At 42.8% G+C, this 19,413-nt stretch overlaps 1 protein-coding gene across 2 annotated transcripts in view; it reads right to left on the bottom strand.

The window, feature by feature from the left end:
- Positions 1-19,413, bottom strand: part of HSF1 (heat shock transcription factor 1) — a 99,031-nt gene that overhangs the window by 77,002 nt on the left and 2,616 nt on the right. For both annotated transcript variants that reach the window (XM_074943663.1, XM_074943664.1), the window contains exon 2: positions 8,078-8,186. In XM_074943663.1, coding sequence (XP_074799764.1) covers positions 8,078-8,186 — 109 coding nt within the window. The remainder of the gene's footprint in view (positions 1-8,077; positions 8,187-19,413) is intronic.

Raw genomic sequence — 19,413 nt, 5'->3', positions numbered from 1 at the left:
CAGGGTCCAAGCGACAGACCGGGGAGGTTGATCTCTGCAGCAGCATTCTGAACGGACAGGAGTGGGGCAAGGCTGCATTTGGCCAGGCCAGAGAAAAGACGCTGCAGGAATTGGGATGAGAGGGTCTTAGCTGTGTAGAGGGAAAGGAGAGGCAGGATGTTAGAGATGTTATTCATGTAGAATGTGCAAGACTTAGATGTAGCCTGGATGTGAGGTCCTAGAGCAGAGGTCAAAAAACTGAGGGGCGCGCCCTTGTAGGGGGGCATGGAGGAAGTTCTGGGGAGGGACACAGCGGGGACCATGCCAGCCCCACGGGGGGGGGTGGGGGGGGGGAGAATGCAACCCAAACTCTCTGCCAGCTCTGCTCCATTCCTGCCTCCAGCCACGCCCGTATCTCCTATCCCTGCCCCCAGCCTTGGCACGGCTCCACTCCCACCTCCAGCCTCATCCACAGCTCCGTTCCCAGTCTGAGGCTGGGAGCGGAGCCACACCTGGCTCAGGGGGTGCAGGCTCAAAGTGGCACTTACCTCATGTGGCTCCCGGAAGCAGCAGCATGTCCCTTCTCCAGCTCCTACACAGAGGCACAGCCAGGCAGTTCTGCATGCTGCCCCATCCGCAGGCACTGCCCCTGCAGCTCCTATTGGAGCACGTAGGAGCCAAAGCAGGACCATGCCATGGCTTCTGGGAGCCGTGTTTTGCAGGCCCCGACCCTGCGCCCTGGCTGGAGCGGGGCCAAGACACATGGTGCGGCTCTCGACCCAGTAACCCGGCTGGAGCACCGGAGCGGGGCTGAGTCACCTGGTGAGGCCCCCGACCCAGCGCCCCGGCAGAGCCGCATGGTGCGGCTCACAGGCCACTTAAAATGGCTTGGCCCGCGGGCCATAGTTTGCCCACTCCTGATTTCATGTTTAGACTCTATGAAATGCTTGTAAGTTGCTGCATGTATTAATCTCACTTATAATGTCTACATCCCATGTTATAAGGTAATATTTAAGTGTTTGGTCTGAAACTGTAAAGCCAGGCCCCCCACCAGCCTGGAGAGAAACATTACCCAGTGTGAAATGCTAGTTTGCTACAGGAGGTGTTATCTCCTGCCCAACAAAAGAGGACCCACAGACACCACACAAACCAATGTGGACTTCGTTGATTGCTTCTCCTCTTCTCCCTCCCTCCCTCCTCCCGGCACCCAAGAGGAGACCTGCACGTGAACTCGTCCCATCATCTTGAACTCTGGGGGAAGGGAACAAAAACCATGACAAGAAGAAACCACATCTTTTTGGCTGTTTGAACTCTGAAGGGCCAGAGACTCAAAACTGAAGCCAGAGATCCCCAGGGGCTGCCTCCTGGGGCTGCCCTGAAAGACACTTTGAATAGACAGATCACTACAACTCTGACACTGTTAGAATTTAGACACACCAATGAGTTACTATGTTTGCTTGTTTTAACCTGTAAATAATTCGTTCCTTTTTCCTGCCTTTGGTGTAGAATCTAGAGTACCAGTTGCTCTGGGGTAAGTGACTGGTCTCTCAGGACTAGAAGCAACCTGAATGTGGCATGATTTTTGGTGTAAGTGACCATTTATCACCAAGCCCGGCTTGTCCGGATGGCAAGTAGGGTGACCAGATGTCCCAATTTTATAGGAACAGTCCCGATTTTGGGGTCTTTTTCTTAAATAGACTCTTATTACCCCTCACCCCCGTCCTGATTTCACATTTGCCTTCTGGTCACCCTAGTGGCAAGATAGACTGGAGAGTCGAGGGGGACTGTTTGAGACTCCATGGTAAGACTGTTATAGGGGTCCAGGGGTCACATTTGTTACTGGTTTGGTGAAATCTAATATAGAACACACCACCAGTTTGGGGTGTCTGCCCTGTTTTTGACAGACTTTCCTGAGGTAGGCACTCATGGTCGTGAGCCACTCAATAGTGCGACAAGAAGGAGAGAAGTAAACAGCTAGTAGTTTAATTGATGTTTGCAGATGAGTCTACTCAGAGATAAGGTGTAGAGGGAGAAGAGAAGGGGACCAAGGACAGAGTTCTGTGGAACCTCCACAGACAACTGGAGGGAGGATAGGAAGGATCCTCCAAAGGACATGCTAAAGAAGCCATTGTGGAGGAAGGAGGAGACCCAGGAGAGGACAGAGTCATGGAAGCCAAGGGAGTACAAGATTTCAAGAAGCAGTGCATGCTCAGTGATGTCAATGGTGGCCGACAGGCTGAGGATGGGATATGGATTCTGAGCTTTGGCTAGGAAGAGAACATTAAAAGACTTCGGCGAGAGTGCTTTTAGTGGAGTGCAACAGACAGATGCTGGACTGAAGAGGATCTAGGAAGGAACTCCAGGCAGCAAATGTAAACAGCATATTCAGTGAGGATTAATGAGGAGAGGTTTAAACACCTGGATGATCTTGACATTTCAGCAGAAAGCTACAAATATTAGATGGTCTTTTGTACTGAACTCAGAAATGGATTTTGCTTCAATCCCTCCCCACCCCTGCAAAAACAGGAGGATTAAAACAAGCATACCAACTTGGTCTATACTGTTCGTTTAAAATGTTGAGCCCTCAACTAGGAACTTCCTGGTTTTGAGTGGTTTGTTACAACTGATGTGTTATATGGGGTAACTTTTGATATGGATGTTATATGACCTGCTGGTAAAAAAGTGACATTGCAATTCTACTACTCGGTGGGAGAAGGAAAGAAGTGACATGCTGAAAAGTGCTTTCTGAGCAGCTGAGGTAACAGTGATATACTCAAAACTTCAAACACACTCAGAACATCTAAAAACCACTCTCAAGAGCATACAAGTCCACTGCAAAATTTTTTTTTGGAATATGCCAATTTTGTAAACCACTAGGATAAATCAAGAATGGTGGCTCTGAAGTATTATTTAAGTTAGACCACAGCTGTGGTTGAAAAGAGCTTCCTGCACTGCAGCAGCAAGTAAATGATTTAGAGAAATTGTACATTACTGTAGTGACATTAGCCAGTTTCTCTGTTATTCAAGTGATCCTTAGAAACCAAAGACCTTGGTCATGAACCACGGAGACATCATGGCCCATAGTTATTCAAAGGACTAGTGTTGAAAGGTAGTGAAACTGTCATCATTTCTAACAACACTGGAATACTTTCTAAAGCCCACATCTGGAGCATTAAAACTAATCCTTGATATAGCCTCCAGGTGAGGGGTATATGAAAGGCATCCTTTATGTTGCAGCCTATCACAAGAATTTAAAGCCAAAAGGTAAATATAGGTATTTGTGTGCTGAGAGGAAGCTGAGCAGACTGCCCTGAAGCAGTGTCTCTAGGCTAATCCCAGCATATTCCTGCTTTGCTGACCTGGCAGGGAAGAGTAGACAAAGTCACCTACAGCAGCTGTTCTCAACCAGGGATCCGGGGCCCGCTAGGGGGCCGCGAGCAGGACCAATGTTAGACTCGCTGGGGCCCAGGGCAGAAAGCCGAAGCGCTGCTGTGCAGGACTGAAGCCCAGGGCCCTGAGCCCCGCCACCCTGGACTGAAGCCAAAGTAACTTCGCTTTGCAGGGTCCCCTGTGGCATGGGGCTCCAGGCAATTGCCCTGCTTGCTACTCTCGAATGCTGGCCCTGGCTTTCATATGCAGAAAAACAGTTGCTGGGGTACTGGTGGGCTGTGGAGTTTTTATAGCATGTTGGGGGGAGTGTCAGAAAGAATAAGGTTGAGAACTCCTGACCTAGAGATCTTTAAGAAGTGCCTCAGTTCACACACACACACGTCAGTTCTGCACTTCCCTGCATGTTCTCAGAGTAAAAGGAGCACTAAGCAACACAAGCTTAGACCCCAGAAGAGACAGCACAGTGCATTTGCAGAGACCATTGAACTAGCATTAACATAGGGACAGACAGATTTCTTGAGAACAGAGTAAATGGTTTTCAGGTTTTGAACAGAATGTACTCCCCACTCCTCCATCCCAGAACGCTAGCTCCTACTCTGGAGTATTTCCATGAAAACTCCATGTCCCAGGACAGCAGCTAGCACCAAAAAGAGGAGGCTTCCCCATATTTCCCTTAGAATGTTTATTTTGTGGTTTATGGTAGATTACTTGCAACACTATAACTGGATTTACTGTCCTAATGCCAGATAGAGAATCCAAACTAGTCATGTTACCATGACCCAATGAACTAATCAGATTAGCCGCTAACCAGGAGAACTCCAAATTTACCAAGTTGCACTGTGGGCCAATATAATATTTTTATACTGAAACGTTACTTGGGAGAAACACAAGATTACAGAATTGCAAAATTCTACTAAATAAGCATTGAACAAGTCAAGAAAGATACTACTCCAATAGCCACATTACTATAATATGAAAACCAAACAAGCAGATTCCAATAAACTCACTGCACACCCTCCGCTAATCAACAATTTTAATCCAGGAACCAACAAACTCAACTCTTCTTCCAGCAAACTGGACTAGTTGGTCTGGGACACTCTGAAATCACCTTTCAGTCTGGATTTGTCCAAACTCTTTAACTTCGCTCCTAGCTAAAATAAATTTAAAAACTTAACAGCCACCTACCACAATCCCAAAACCCCCCAGATAAATCAATTCCTGTTGCAACAGAGAGAAGGAAGAACAAGACCAATATTAAATCCATCAACTTCATGAAAAAACTCGTACAGATACAGACTCGCCTGCTACCCTGAAACCGGTCATTAAAAATACAGTCTCTAAGAATGTTTTGGCTGGCCCTTCAGTTACTTACATGCCAATAGTAGCAAGAGCTGCAATTTTAACAATTAACTAGGACACATTTTTCCCCGTCTAAAGCAAGAAGTTATTGTTTGCACCTGTTCTCAGCTCTGTTGTGAGAGGGAATCTGGCAAGAGACTGTTTTCAGGAAGAGCACTGTGTATTTAAAGCCTTGTCAAGGCTTATCTCCCTGGGACCTATTCACCCCCTGACTTTCCATCATCATCATATCAAGGGACAGCACCCAAAAATGTAGATGAGTTTACAAGGAAGGCCATTCGAGCGCTAGCTTATTTTTGGAACAGAGTTGTGAGTACAGTCCCAGTGCATTAGAAAGCGACTTGTATTGTACAGATGTTTCACAGTAAGAATGGTCTCCCAGGCAGTGCATCTCAGGAAGATTATTATACATCTCAGTAAAAGCAAGAATGTCCAATCATCATCCTAAAGACAAAATGTAGTGACTAGCTAACCTGACATTACAACTATCTGACACGACATGAGCTCGCTACACAAAAGGGGTGTGGATTTCAGGCCTATGGACTTTTTACCTTGGAACTCTGGAAATGATTTTTTTTTTTTTTTTTTTTAAAGCCACTTAGCCTAAGAACCATCTGATGCATGCTGTGAACTTGGTTTTGAGAACTGGACTCATTATCTTCTGAGACTTTTCAAGGTTGCTCTGCTTATGGGGTAATATTGTTTGGGTTAAGACCACTGGAAAACTCTGGAGTTGCTATAACAGATTAGGTAGCTTTCATGGACTATGCAAGTATGAAAGCCAGAAACAATTCTGCTGGCAGTGGGGATGGGAAGCTCTTAGTTGACTGTGGTTGGTCTTTCAGAGTATCCTTTTTCTTTGCTTTTCTTCTATTCCACTTTAAGGCCCCAACGCTCTACACACAATGTTTGTACCATTTATGGATTCAAGTTATAGGTGTAATTTTTCTACCCGAAATAGATAAATGGTGAAACCTCTGGTATGGGCAAAGTATTATCAGTAAAAAGCATACTCCCCTTCCCTACAGAAGGAAGGAACCTTTATACTGCTAACATTGCATTCTCACTAGGGGAGCTGTATGGCTTTAACTATACTGGTACCATTTGTAGTACAGTTTGTTTACACAGACCAGGCTTGAGTTACAGTTCGGGAGTGAAAGCTATTGAAGCTTAGAACATGCTATTTCTTGACTTTTAACAACATACCCGTGTCACAGAGCCACATGATTGGTGCTATGCCTCTAGCTTTGGAACGGACTCTCAGAGGAACCCCTTCAGGGTGCCAGACCTGCTACGGGTTTCACTCTTCCTCCAGGTAAGCCACGTGGCTCCAGTGCCTTCTTAGGCTGGACCTCTGGGCCTTCAGCACTCCTGCTTCACACGGTGAGCTCCATTCAGCAAGTCCCACTGAGACAGATTCCTGATGGAGACTTGTCCACTCTGCAGGGATTACTGCACCTCGCCCAGCATTGGCAGGGACACTCCCACAGTATCAAAACAGTGGGTTTATTAGTTAACTGGAACCCAATACAGTAAGTCCCCAGGGTAGTCTGGAGAACTGAAGGTTACAGCATAGTCCATTCTTGTCAGCCCAGAGCCCAGTCAAGCTGTAGTGAACGCCTTGGTTCAGGCTCTGTCTCTCCATCTGACCTCCTTGGTCAGACACCAGGTGAGAGCCCCAACTCCTTCCAGCAGCCAACACTTAACCCCCCCAGTCTTCTGTACTCCACAGGGAAGCCGGGCACTGTTCCCCAGCTGGAGAGGTGGGGAAATAAGCATCCCTCGGGGGTGTTGGTTTCAAAGCGTCAATGTCCGGGAAACTGGATTTGCCATTGTCTTCTAAAATGCTCCACTGATATGGGGTCTAATGCCCAGACAACAAGATGACACCCAAGCTTGTGTGTTTTGGCTTGCTCAGAGAAAACAGTCCTTTCCCACCCACTGGGCAACAATGCAGCATACAGGGGAAACTAAGGCACAAACAGGCCTCAAATATTACAAAATATTCCCACTGTCACAAGCCACGCTAGTCCTGGATTCTGTCCCAGCTGTTTCCTGCCACTGTGAAAAAGGAGGGAACTGACAACTGGGTGAATGCCTAACCCATGTAATTTAACATGGAGATAATTAGATGAGGCTTCCCTAACATTTCCCTTTCTTCTTGATTCTCGGACTATCTTCACTTCCCCCTGGTTCCGACAGCATAAGCGGAGGAGGCAGCACTTGCCTTAATACACAGCGATGCTTAGGTCAATCCTGTTCCAAAATGATCCTGTATTTGTGGCCACCCCACAAAAAGCAAGTTGCATCCTCCTCCCGCATTGGCCAGATGGATGAGCTTGCCTTCTCTCGCAAAAATGGCCTCACAACCTCCAGTCCCCTGCCTGCCAGCAGAGGACAGGAGCTTGGCTCTGCTTCCTGAGGAGGGGACGGGCCGCTCCACTTTCAACAGCAGAATAGGGAGAAGAGTAGAGGTAAGTCGTTGCACAGGAGTCCAATTCTCCGATGTAACCAACTCTATGAGCTCTTCATCCCTATGGCAGGCTTGGATTTCTTTGGTGATGCTTCTCTTTGGGAGGAGACAGGGAACTCTCCACAAGGAGCTCTTACCTCCCTTTCTCAGGGCACTGCTGCCTCCCATTGTCCTTCCCGCACTAGATCATAAGCGAGGGAGGGGACAGAGCCATGGAAAAAGAGCAAGTACGAGATGTGGAGAGACTCCAAATCTAGCTGAAGTTATTTTAAACAGGTCAGGTTTGGTCAGTGTCTTAAAGTGACCTACACAGCAGCTGCCTCCTAAGGAAATTGACAAGAAATCAGTGAGCCTGTCAAATATGTTGAGCTCAGTCTAACTGAAAGGAAGTGAGGTTTGGGAGAATTCCAGATGGGATCCCTCTTGGCTACAGTGTATACATGCCCAAGGCAAGGATGGGTGTCTGCACTAAAATGCTAGTGAAAGGTGAAACAAGGAAAGTGTGCAGGGCTCTTGTTCTAAGAGCCAAGGAATATCAAAATGTGAATGAGGGCTATTGAGAGAAGCCAGTTAGAGGCTGCTTCACCTGGAAAACTTTGTGATGAAAGCTTCTCTTTTCTAAGGCATTAGATTATTGTCCTAGTGAGATTCTTTCTTCTCAGCAGAGGCTAACCTTATGACTGCACTCAGATCCCCTCCCCTCCCCCAAAATCTAATAATGAGAAGCTTCAAAGCTAACATGCTTCCAAACCAACCGATCCAGAATGTTCCTATACTGCCCTTCCGGTTAAATAAAGAGGCAGGAGAGGAGGTGAACACTGCAGAAAGGCGTAGGCCTCATGATTTGGTTTCTTGAACTGCCTAAGAGGTACTTACACATGTTGAGCTGACGTACGAAGCTGGCCATGTTGTTATGTTTGAAGTACTTTGGAAGCACCTCCTTGGCAAACTGGCCTTGGTCAAACACATGGAAGCTGTTTCCACTCTGTCAAAACACAAAATGAAAGTGACTTGTTATGAACTGCATAGCATCGCTGACTAGAGCTTCCCTCAAGTTACTCTTTTTCAATTTAAATACTACAGGCTGGTCCCATGGCAATTTTCTTCTCTGTCACACAGTACACGGTGGCTCCTTCTGATCAGGCTCACTCTGTGGATTGACTGGAGATGAGCATGCTACAGAAGCAGTGCTTCACATTACTCAATAGTAACGCATGAGGTGGTAGTGACAAGAAGAGTCGCAAAGTAGCGAGGAGGATAAGTCATCTAAGCCAGCAATTCTCAAACTTTCACACGCTGGACCGTATCTTCACATTCTCATGGACTGCCTCCCTTCCAAGTTACGATAAACACAGACTGTCTCCTCTTACAGAATAGATCCTTGTGGCAACCACAGTTGCTTATGGGGAAGAGTAACGTTAGCTTTATATTTAACATATTTTTAGCTATTCGCTAATTTAGTAGTTGGAAACAAGGAGATGACCAGATGGCGTCCCCTGAATAGATATGTGGGCACAGTTGGCAACGGGCTTTGTTGCAAGGATATGTTCCACATATCTATTCAGGGGACACCATCATAGGGCCTAATCACATCAGCTACACTATCAGAGGCTCGTTCACCAGCACATCTACCAATGTGATATATGCCATCATGTGCCAGCAATGCCCCTCTGCCATGTACATTGGCCAAACCGGACAGTCTCTACGTAAAAGAATAATGGACACAAATCAGACGTCAGGAATGATAACATTAAAAAACCAGTCGGAGAACACTTCAATCTCTTTGGTCACTCGATTACGGACCTAAAAGTGGCAATTCTTCAACAAAAAAAACTTCAAAAATAGACTCCAACAAGAGACTGCTGAATTGGAATTAATTTGCAAACTGGACACCATTACATTAGGCTTGAATAGAGACTGGGAGTAGATGTGTCATTACACAAAGGAAAACTATTTCCCCATGTTTTATTCCCCCCCACTGTTCCTCAGACGTTCTTGTCAACTGCTGGAAATGGCCCACCTTGATTATCACTACAAAAGGTTTTTCTTCTCTCCTCCTGGTAATAGCTCACCTTACCCGATCACTCTGGTTACAGTGTGTATGGTCACACCCATGGTCTCCTGTTCTCTGTGTACATAGACAGCTGTCAGAGGAGCAGCCGTGTTAGTCTGTATCCACAAAAAGAAAAGGAGGACTTGTGGCACCTTTTTGCGGATACAGACTAACACAGCTGCTCCTCTGAAACTTGTTATTCTGTAGAGTAACCCAAATTAGGTTTTTAATTATGGTTCGTGGGCCTGTATTACAAATTTGGGGGCAAACACTGCCCTTGATCCAGAGTGGATATCTTCCTACCTGATAGTCTGTGGTTTCCACAAAAATCAAATATAAAATATGACCTTTCTGTAGTTGCTAAAACTACGTTAGAAGTTACTATTGCATTCAGCATTGCTCAGCAAGGAAGAAATCACGTAGGGCATTTAAGACCAGTGCTATTTCTACCCCTGGTTTACTTGGTCAATTACATATATTATTCAATATGCATGCATAATTCAGAAAGTGCACGTACATATTAGGCATTTCTTAGAGATATTTCAGGTTAAGACAAAGTTACATTGTTGTCACATTCAGGGTATTTGGATCAGAAACATTTTAAAATGAAAACTTGGAATTCAACATAATCTGAATCAGCCCTGGGGGAATGGACAAGTACACCAAGTGAGCCAGCAGTTTTACACCCTTACTTTAATTAGCATGCAGGCCCTGATTACAAACAAAGGTCTGGCTGAGTGCCTCCAAGCATAATAAGTTGTGTTTAACACTGTACATTTGAAGCCTCAATATTCCGCCTGGCATAAAGGCATTCTGCAAAAACAACGAGAACCAGGGGAGAGTGCCAAAAGATGCTATGCCCAAGTATCAAGGTGGAGCAGAAAGCTTTGTAGCCCATGGTTATTGAAACAATAGCCTAGTTTTAGCCTGAGAAGTACTGCTGCTCTGCAGAATCTAGGTCATCTATTATTGTACTGGGAGATTTCAGAAATGCAATTTTTTTTGCGTTGGTTTATGAGAAACATCCTTTAGATTCTGGTCTTTCAGTCTATGAGATTATTAGTCACCCCATGAAACAGATGAGCATGAAAAGTCAAAATCTAGGAAAAAGGTGACAGCTCTAATTAAAAATTTGATTTTTTTAAAATTATTTGCAGCTGTGAAGTAACACCAACTGGCCATTTTTTGTGTTTCCACTCTGAATAGTGCCATGTAAACGTTACTATATTAAGATTAGCCCATGGTGGTGAAGTCACACAGATGTGGACAACAGCAAAATTGAATGAGCACACAATAATTTTAACAAACGTAACTACCTTTTATGAATCACACCAAGCTCTTAAACTTGATCTGAACAAAAGGGAAGTTGATCAACCATGACAGTCATTTGAAAATGGCATGAGGCTATTAAAATTTTATTTTAAAAAACTTTAAGTTTGGTTACGTTCTCACATCAGGAGGTCCCACATTTGTTTTATTAACTTTCAGCCTAAATCTGACCAATCTATAAGTAAAAATAACTCTTTGTAATTGGTAGTCCTAAACATATTATCTGGGATCCAAAAATCCAACAGAGCTTTCTGGCTTCTGCCTCACTACCACTGTTGATACACAAGACAGAAAATAATTAAATGCCCTAAAACTTTGTTAACGCGGAGCTAAGGTTCCCCTGTGGTGCCTCACACTTCTCAGTGGCTAAAGAGAAACCTCTGAAAACCATGAAATTCAAACTAAAGGAACATAGATCAATAACCTTACCCCATACTCCCATGAGGTTTCAAGTCGATTCAAGTGAACATGTAAATCTGAGTAACTAGAATTGTTGTCTTTTTAATGGTAAGTGACCTAACTTTATAGCAGAACACCTGCTCTGCTGTAATATAATTCATTCTCCCACAGATGTATTGTCTCAAACTGCAGCTTTTACTATAGTAATTTGCCAAAGCAAGCAGATGAGATCTGCAATACACACAGGCAGCTGGTCTATGCCTTAAAATGTGTCATTTTAACATTTTTTTAAAGAATCAGACAACCTTTAAGCCCAGACAGCCAGCTCTCATATAAAAAACTAAGAATGACCAAGTGTAGTTATCTAATTGGTTTGAAGATATAACTTATGAAAACAGAAGTCACTAGATCCAAAGAGGAAACAAATTGAAATGTACAATTTAAAGATTACACAACTAAGACATTGTTCTCCCCACATCCTAAAAATGTCCACACAAGATACAGTAACACCTTTTACAAGTGTCAGAGTAGCAGCCGTGTTAGTCTGTATCCACAAAAAGAAAAGGAGGACTAGTGGCACCTTAGAGACTAACCAATCTATTTGAGCAGAAGCTTTCGTGAGCCACAGCTCACTTCATCGGATGCATAGTCTCTAAGGTGCCACAAGTCCTCCTTATCTTTTACAACTTGGAGGAGAAAAAGATTGAGATGGACTCAGAAGGTAGTTAGAAAAGACTGTCAACTACAATGGAGGAGTGTTAAAAATAGGAAGAAGGTAGAATGCAATGGAACTAGCTTTATTCCATATCTGATTACTTCTCACTTTGAGCCAAGTGAACCTGACTCAAGAAACGAGACATCTGTTGCAGAGAGTAGCTTTTGAATGACCTCCCATGTCCTCCATCAAGAAGATCCACATGGGGGCTGTGTTCTCAGATGGACACATAGGGCATTGCCCTCAATTCCAAATGATATTCAAGAGGCATTCACAGTGTGAAATCCATCCAAAGAGTTTTATACTGCTGCCCAGCACTGTAGTATTGAGTACCTTCCACACAAAATCAGTATCATTAGTGAAGTCCTTAGGGTATGTTTACACTGCAGTTAGACACCTGCAACCAGCCGGTGCCAGCTGACTAGGGCACATAGACAGCTGCAGTCAACCTAATTGCAGTGCAGACAGACTCCATGGAGTCCACTAGGGATGACATCTCCCTTTTCAGAGTAAATAAAACTCTGCTTTGGAGAGGATTTTATTTTTAATTCTTTAAGATTTGATTTTCTATTTTGGGGCTGGCAGGAGCGTATTGGGTAAAAGGGATGTCAGTGTTGCAAGTATCATTCTTACAGTGGAAAGGGTTTTTTGAGAGGAAAGTTTGGTAGCATTTACCAAAGACAGACTCTGGGTTTGCCGGATCTCCTCTGGGAGTTTGTTCCCTACCTGCGTCCCCTTGATAAAGAAAGCTTTGTCCCCAGCTTTCCTGCACTTTGTCCTGAGCTTTCTGATCTGCACTGCCCAGGAGAAACGGCTGTTCATAGACTGAAATTTGATTTTTAATGGAGCTTTGGCTTGATCCATTAATTAGTCATACTCTTATTTTGAATTCTTTGAAAGACATCTGGTCTTGACTTAAAGACTTCAAATGATTGAGACCTCCCCTCCCGCCCGCCTCCATAAGTTGTAACAATTGTTATCCTCACTGTCAAAAAATTGTGCCTTACTTCGTCGTCAACATATTTGCATTGGTAACCACAAATTTAGAAAAAGTGAAAACTTAACATGAATTAATTCATTTTGATTTTAGTAAGGATTTGGATACATTCCTACAAGACACTCTCAAACAACTAGGGAAACGTGGTCTAAATAATATTACTATAAGGCGAGTGCACAACGGTTTGAAAGATCACTCAGAGTACTTATCAATGATTTGCTATTAAACTGCAAACGTGTATTTAGTGGGGTCCCACACTGGTCATTTCTGGATCTGGTACTACTCAATATTTTCATTCATGACATGGATAACGGAATGGAGAGTATGCGTATAAAATTTGCAGATGATACCGAACTGGGAGGGGTTGCAAGCACTTTGGAGGAAACTATTAGAAATCAAAATGACCTTGATAAATTGGAGAATTAGACTGAACTCAGTAAGATGAAATTCAATAAAGATAAAAGCAAAGTACTATACTTAGCAAAGAAAAAATCAAATGCACAACTGCAAAATGGGGGAATAACTGGCTAGGCAGAGGTACTGCTGAAAAGCATCTGAGGGTTATAGGAGACTCCAAATCGAATATGAATCAGCAATGTGATGCAGTTGCAAAAAGGCTAATATCATTCCAGGGTGTCATATGAGACATGGGAAGTCACTGTCCCACTCTACTTGGCACTGGTGAGGCCTCAGCTAGAGTAGCGTGTCCAGTTTTGGGCGCCACTCTTTACGAAAGAGGTGGACAAAGTGGAGGGAGTCCAGAGGAGAGCAACAAAAATGATAAAAGGTTTAGAAAACCTGACCTATGAGGACGGTTAAAAAATCTGGGCACATTTAATCTTGAGAAAAGAAGGGGGGGAGAAGAGGAGACATGGCTTGATAAGTCTTCAAATATATTAAGGGCTGTTATAAAGATGGGGATCAATTGTTCTCCACATCCACCGAAGGCAGGACAAGAAGTAATGGACTTACTCTGCAGCAAGGGAGATTTACATTAGCTACTAGGAAAAGATTTCTAACTCTAAGGGGAGCTAAGCTCCAGTATAGCTTCCAAGGGAGGTTGTGGAATCCCCATTATTGAAGGTTTTGGAATGGCGTAGGGTTACTTCGTCCTGTTCCAATGCAGGGTGCTGAACTTGATGACCTCTCAAGGTATCTTCCAGCTCTACAGTTCTATGATTCTATGTTTAAGCCTAACTGATGTTTTTCTTGTGAAAAAGTTTTGCAGCATGGCTTACATTTACAAGACTCTTAATCTTGATCACTACACTGGATCACTTACTCCACAAGACGATGAATATTTTGCTACTATCTACATATATGGGTGAAGATAAAGCATAAGATGGAACCCTGTATTACTCTTGTTAATTATTTTGCAGATATTATCTGTTAATTATCTTCCTCTTCCAGATTCCTAGCTTTTATGTTAACTTTCACAGATCATAAATTGTAACTATTTGTAAGCCGCATTGGTATCGTACAGTACCAGAATATCTTTCTGCGCATTTCTCCCTCTTCCAACTGTATTTTAAGAATGGTTGTTTGGAAAAATTAAATAATTATACAAAGCAAGTGATGAGAACATGTTCCACCAGGTTACCACCACACTTCTACAGTGGCACAAAAAAGTGTTGTCCCATCTACACTAGAAGGTTTTTGGACCATTGGGATCATCCAGTCTGACCTCCTGTACAACACAGGCCAGAGAACTGCCCCATAATAATTCCTAGAGCAGAGCTTTTAGAAAAATATCCAATCTCGATTTAAAAATGGTCAGTGATGGAGAATCCACTGTGACCCTTGGTAAATTGTTTCAATGAATTAATTATTCTCACCATTAAAAATGTACACCCTATTTCCAGTCTGAATTTGTCTAGCTTCAATTTTCAGCCATCGTCAAGACAATGAGGACAAAGACTGAATCCAGGGACGTGAATTGGCCCTTTTGGCTACAACATTGCACTGGGAGCTCACGTTCAGCTTGTTATCCACCATGGCCAAATTTTTTTCAGTCACTGATTCCCAGGATATAGTCCCCCATCCTCTAAGTATGACTTACATCCTTCATTCCTAGAGGTATACGTTTAGCTATATTACAATGATACAGCATGCTTACACCCACCTAGCTTACCAAGTGATCCAGATCACTGTATCAGTGACCTCTCCTCTTCATTATTGGGGGAAAAAGGTAATTTTTTGTTAAATCATTTTGTACATCAGCTGAGAAGGGTTTTGGACATTTTCAGCAAAGGGCACTTTTTCTAGTGTAGAGAAGGACCTCCATGCTGACCTGTCTATTGAGGACTGGCCTGGAATTTGGCCAACAGTGCAGAAAGTATTTATGAGCTGCAAGCATAACAAGTTTCTGATTAAGTTACTTCATGAACACTCTGCTTCCCTCCACATTAAAAAGGCTTTGTTGGTGGGATTCTACTCTGAAATGTGACTACATAAAAGTGGCACCTTCTTACTCAACAGACCCGATCCTTGCATATACTCCAAGTCAGATCTGTGGATAGAAAACTGGATTCTTCCTTCTTATGCAACATAATTGTTTACTTAGTCTATATTACAGTGCTAATGAGCATTCATCTGTGGAAACCTATAGAAAAACATGGGTTTATACAGATGTAATAGCTTAATTTGAAAACAACAGAGAGTCATGGTTGTGTGAGGGCAGAGTATAGCCTGCAAAATCTTTGATGGTAAAGTGTGAAGGAAAGAAGCCAGTGTGATTTTTCAGACTCTGGGATGAATCTGCAGGGTGGGAAGTTGGCAAACAAAAGTTACTACTTGTAAGATGAGCAAAGTCTATATGGAACTCACTGAGAAAAGAGTCATAAAAATCTCACAATCCCATTTGATTGAGTTACTTTTCAAAGTAGAGCCTTAATTTAAAAGCGATCTGCAAAGGAAGAGTGGGTTTGTGCCATTCTTGCTTCCTTAACTCTCTTTTCCACTGCATGCATCCGACAAAGTGGGTTTTAGCCCACAAAAGCTTATGCCCAAATAAAATTGTTAGTCTCTAAGGTGTCACAAGTACTCCTCGTTCTTTTTTTTTTTTTTTGGGGGGGGGGGGGGGGAGAACAACACGTTTCTTTTCCTGCTTTTTACCCGATCTGCTCCCTTTCCTGCACAAACACAGACAAGACCTGGCTTCCCTCTTGCTAGAGCCTTTCTTGAAGGATCCAGGAATGTGCATTGAGGTCTCAGTCCTTAAAGTGATATGTGGCATATAACTCTTTTTCTACCTGTTTGTTGAGTGAAGCAGATGAAGAAACAAGGCAGTGAAAACACAAGGAAACAGAAAGGTATAAAAAAAGCATTGAAGTAGAGAGAAAAAAAGAGGAAATGAGCATTGAAGACAAATCAGGGCAAGATACACCATGACATTTTACGGGAAATAAAGTTAAGTGAGGAAAGTATCAAAAGATTGAGGAATGGCAAATTCTAAGTTACCTAAAAACCTGATTGTTATATACTGAATTGGATTGTCATTGTCAAACAGTACACAATGGCTTTACACCCCAACAAAGGGCATTGCAGCATATGGATTATTTTGCGGGGTTAATATGCTTGGTCCCTGGGCTATAAAGCAGAGAGTACAATATCAAAACCCTTCCCTCCTTTGAGATCATTTCAAGGTAACTTGCTACATTGTTTCTTAGTTGCACTGTCCGTGTATTTAAGAACAAAAGTTCTGTGTGGTAGGGATCATATATCTTTCTTTCGCCATGTCTTCACACAGGACAAACAAACACAGTGCTCCATAAACGTGTAAAATATTTACATTCAAACACTAGGCGTAACAGGGAACTCTGATACCAGCTTTGTATCCTCACTCTACAAAGGCAGACCTACCACGTTTCTGGAATGATACCTGCTGAATCTAAGCATACATTTCATGCAAAATGAACTAAATCGGTCTCCAAACCATGTGCTCTTAGGCCTGTCTACACTAGGAGGTTTGTATTGGTAAACCTCCTTGTCTAGATACAGCTTATATCTTCCTAGTGTAGATACAGAGTGCTTTTGCTGGTATGAGTTTGTGTACACTAGATCTTTTGCCCATATAAAAAACTTAAAAAATAAAAATAAATCACATCTAAGTGAGATTATTATACTGGCAAAAGTTTCTAATGTTGACTAGGCCTTAGATGTCCTGCAACATATGTGGGTCAGTCTTAACTTTCACTACAAACGCTGAATCTACTTTTGGAAGCAACTCTAAAGCAGCCATACAAGACAAAGGTATATTTAAAGTGTTTCCAAAACAGACCGAAGTGCCATGCAAAATTTTTACTGGGCTGTATACATGGAACCCTCCCCCCTGTCTAATAACCATCACCTTAAATTTATATACTGTACTTTTTTTCTACTCAAAAGCTTTCATACGAATGAAGAGGGCTCAGTTCACGCTGCTATGAAATGGAACCAGTTCTGGAATGGAACATAGCAGCTATTTAACAGCAAAGAGTAATGACAACTATTTGAGCTCGGAAATTAAGACTACTGTATCCAAGTAAAACTAGAGGGTGATTTACATTTTGAATGAGTTGGAGTTAAAGACACCAGGATTAATGCTCACTCTCTCAGGAAAATGATCATTGAAAGGTTAAAGTTATGAGCCTTGGTTTTACATCTTATCCAATAACGATCAAGTCAAACTCTGAGTTTTCAAGATATCAGATCATAGCGCAAGGCAATGGGGCTGTTTCCTATTAATTGGAATGAGTTGGGCTGTAGTGGAGAAGGGTTGATACCAGAGGAAAGAAAACACAATTAATTGCTGTCAGAAGACGAGGACTAAGACAAAGGACTCAACAATATGAAAGGATGACTGACAGACATAATTTTCTTAACTTACAACTTGTGTTTGGACCAAGATTTTAAAAACTTTATCGGTGCCAAAAAGAGAAGAGCAAGATTCTTAAAGCTCAAATGTTAACACACTGTTTTTGCATTTATAGTTTAAACTTCCTCCTAGGTCCTCTACTTTAACAGTCTTTCAAGCCAAGAGAAGTTTAAAAAGAAGTAGGTAACCTGGTTTAGCTGTCAACATAACCAAAACATCCCACTGCCAGTGGGCAGCTTAGGTGACACTAGGAACTAGAATCAACTGTGTGTTGGTGGCAGGTGGATGTATTACTTATCATTTCTGGCAGTAGAGGCTTGACTTGAGAGTGCCTCATTAAACATGATTGGCCAATCCATACAGTTAACCACCTCCAAAAAGGCACTGATTCATGTTTCTCAGGTTATTGCTTCAGTCCTGACAGCATAACACCGCCTCAGACAGGAATGTAAACAAGTTCCATACCCAAACGTTGAACTTTCATTGATTTATAGAGGAAACAAGTGACTTGTTTCTGAAAGTTATCACTTCCGAAGTTAGGATGTGTATCTATCGGAAACATACTGGCAACTAGATTCAAGAACATGTAACATCACATGGTACTAGACAGTTAAACAGGAGCTGGTAGAGAGCAGCTCCACCCGTACAAGCTGTCTATTCCTCACGTGAAGTCAATCTTCTGTATGACATTTGTCAATATTAACATCAGAGTTTTATGATTTCATTTCAAAATAAGACCACAGATACAATACTGCAGTTTACACATTGAGTTTATGAATGAAACACTGAGCATTTAACTTATAGAAACATTCAAGAAACTTTTGTGCTTGCTCATTCTGTGAAATTAAGAACCAAGAATGAGGAAGCATCTTTCCTTTGAACTCAGAAACATGTGTTGGCTGCAACAGAATTTCTCTTCTGAAAGACTTTACTGCATCAGTCCCTGACACTGTCACTTTTCTTATAAAAACTGAAGTTTCCTCAGCTTGGCGGAATGCAGGGGGATACGACCTTGCACAACTGCAACTCTCATTCTCATGGAAGCCCAGGTTCATGATGAGTACTCAATATGCTGGACCTATCGCACCTGTTTCATAGGTTACAAAGCCAGAAGGGACCACCCTGATCACCTAATCTGACCTCCTGTATAACACAGGGTCATAAATATAAAGGGAAGGCTAACCACCTTTAAATCCCTTCAGGCCAGAAGAAAAAACCCTTTCACCTGTAAAGGGTTAAGAAGCTAAAGATAACCTCGCTGGCACCTGACCAAAATGACCAATGAGGAGACAAGATACTTTCAAAGCTGGAGGGGGGAGAAACAAAGGGTTCTCTCTGTCTGTGTGTTGCTTTTGCCGGGACCAGAGCAGGAATGCAGGTCAGAACTCCTGTAAAGGGCTAATAATCTAGTTAGATATGCGTTAGATTCCGTTTTGTTTAAATGGCTGATAAAATAAGTTGTGCTGAATGGAATGTATATTCCTGTTTTTGTGTCTTTTTGTAACTTAAGGTTTTGCCGAGAGGGATTCTCTATGTTTTGAATCCGATTACCCTGTAAGGTATTTACCATCCTGATTTTACAGAGGTGATTCTTTTACTTTTTCTTCAATTAAAATTCTTCTTTTAAGAACCTGATTGCTTTTTCATTGTTCTTAAGATCCAAAGGTTTGGGTCTGTGCTCACCTAAGCAAATTGGTGACTATTTTTATTAAGCCTTCCCCAGGAAAGGGGGTGTAGGGTTTGGGAGGATTTTGGGGGGAAGACGTTTTCAAGCGGGCTCTTTCCCTGTTAGACGCTTGGTGGTGGCAGCAATAAAGTCCAGGGGCAAAAGGTAAAATAGTTTGTACCTTGGGGAATTATAACC

The sequence above is a fragment of the Natator depressus genome, chromosome 2 (genome assembly GCF_965152275.1).
Source record: "Natator depressus isolate rNatDep1 chromosome 2, rNatDep2.hap1, whole genome shotgun sequence".
In the NCBI taxonomy this organism is placed as follows: domain Eukaryota; kingdom Metazoa; phylum Chordata; order Testudines; family Cheloniidae; genus Natator; species Natator depressus.
This window is presented reverse-complemented; position numbering and strand designations above follow the sequence as displayed.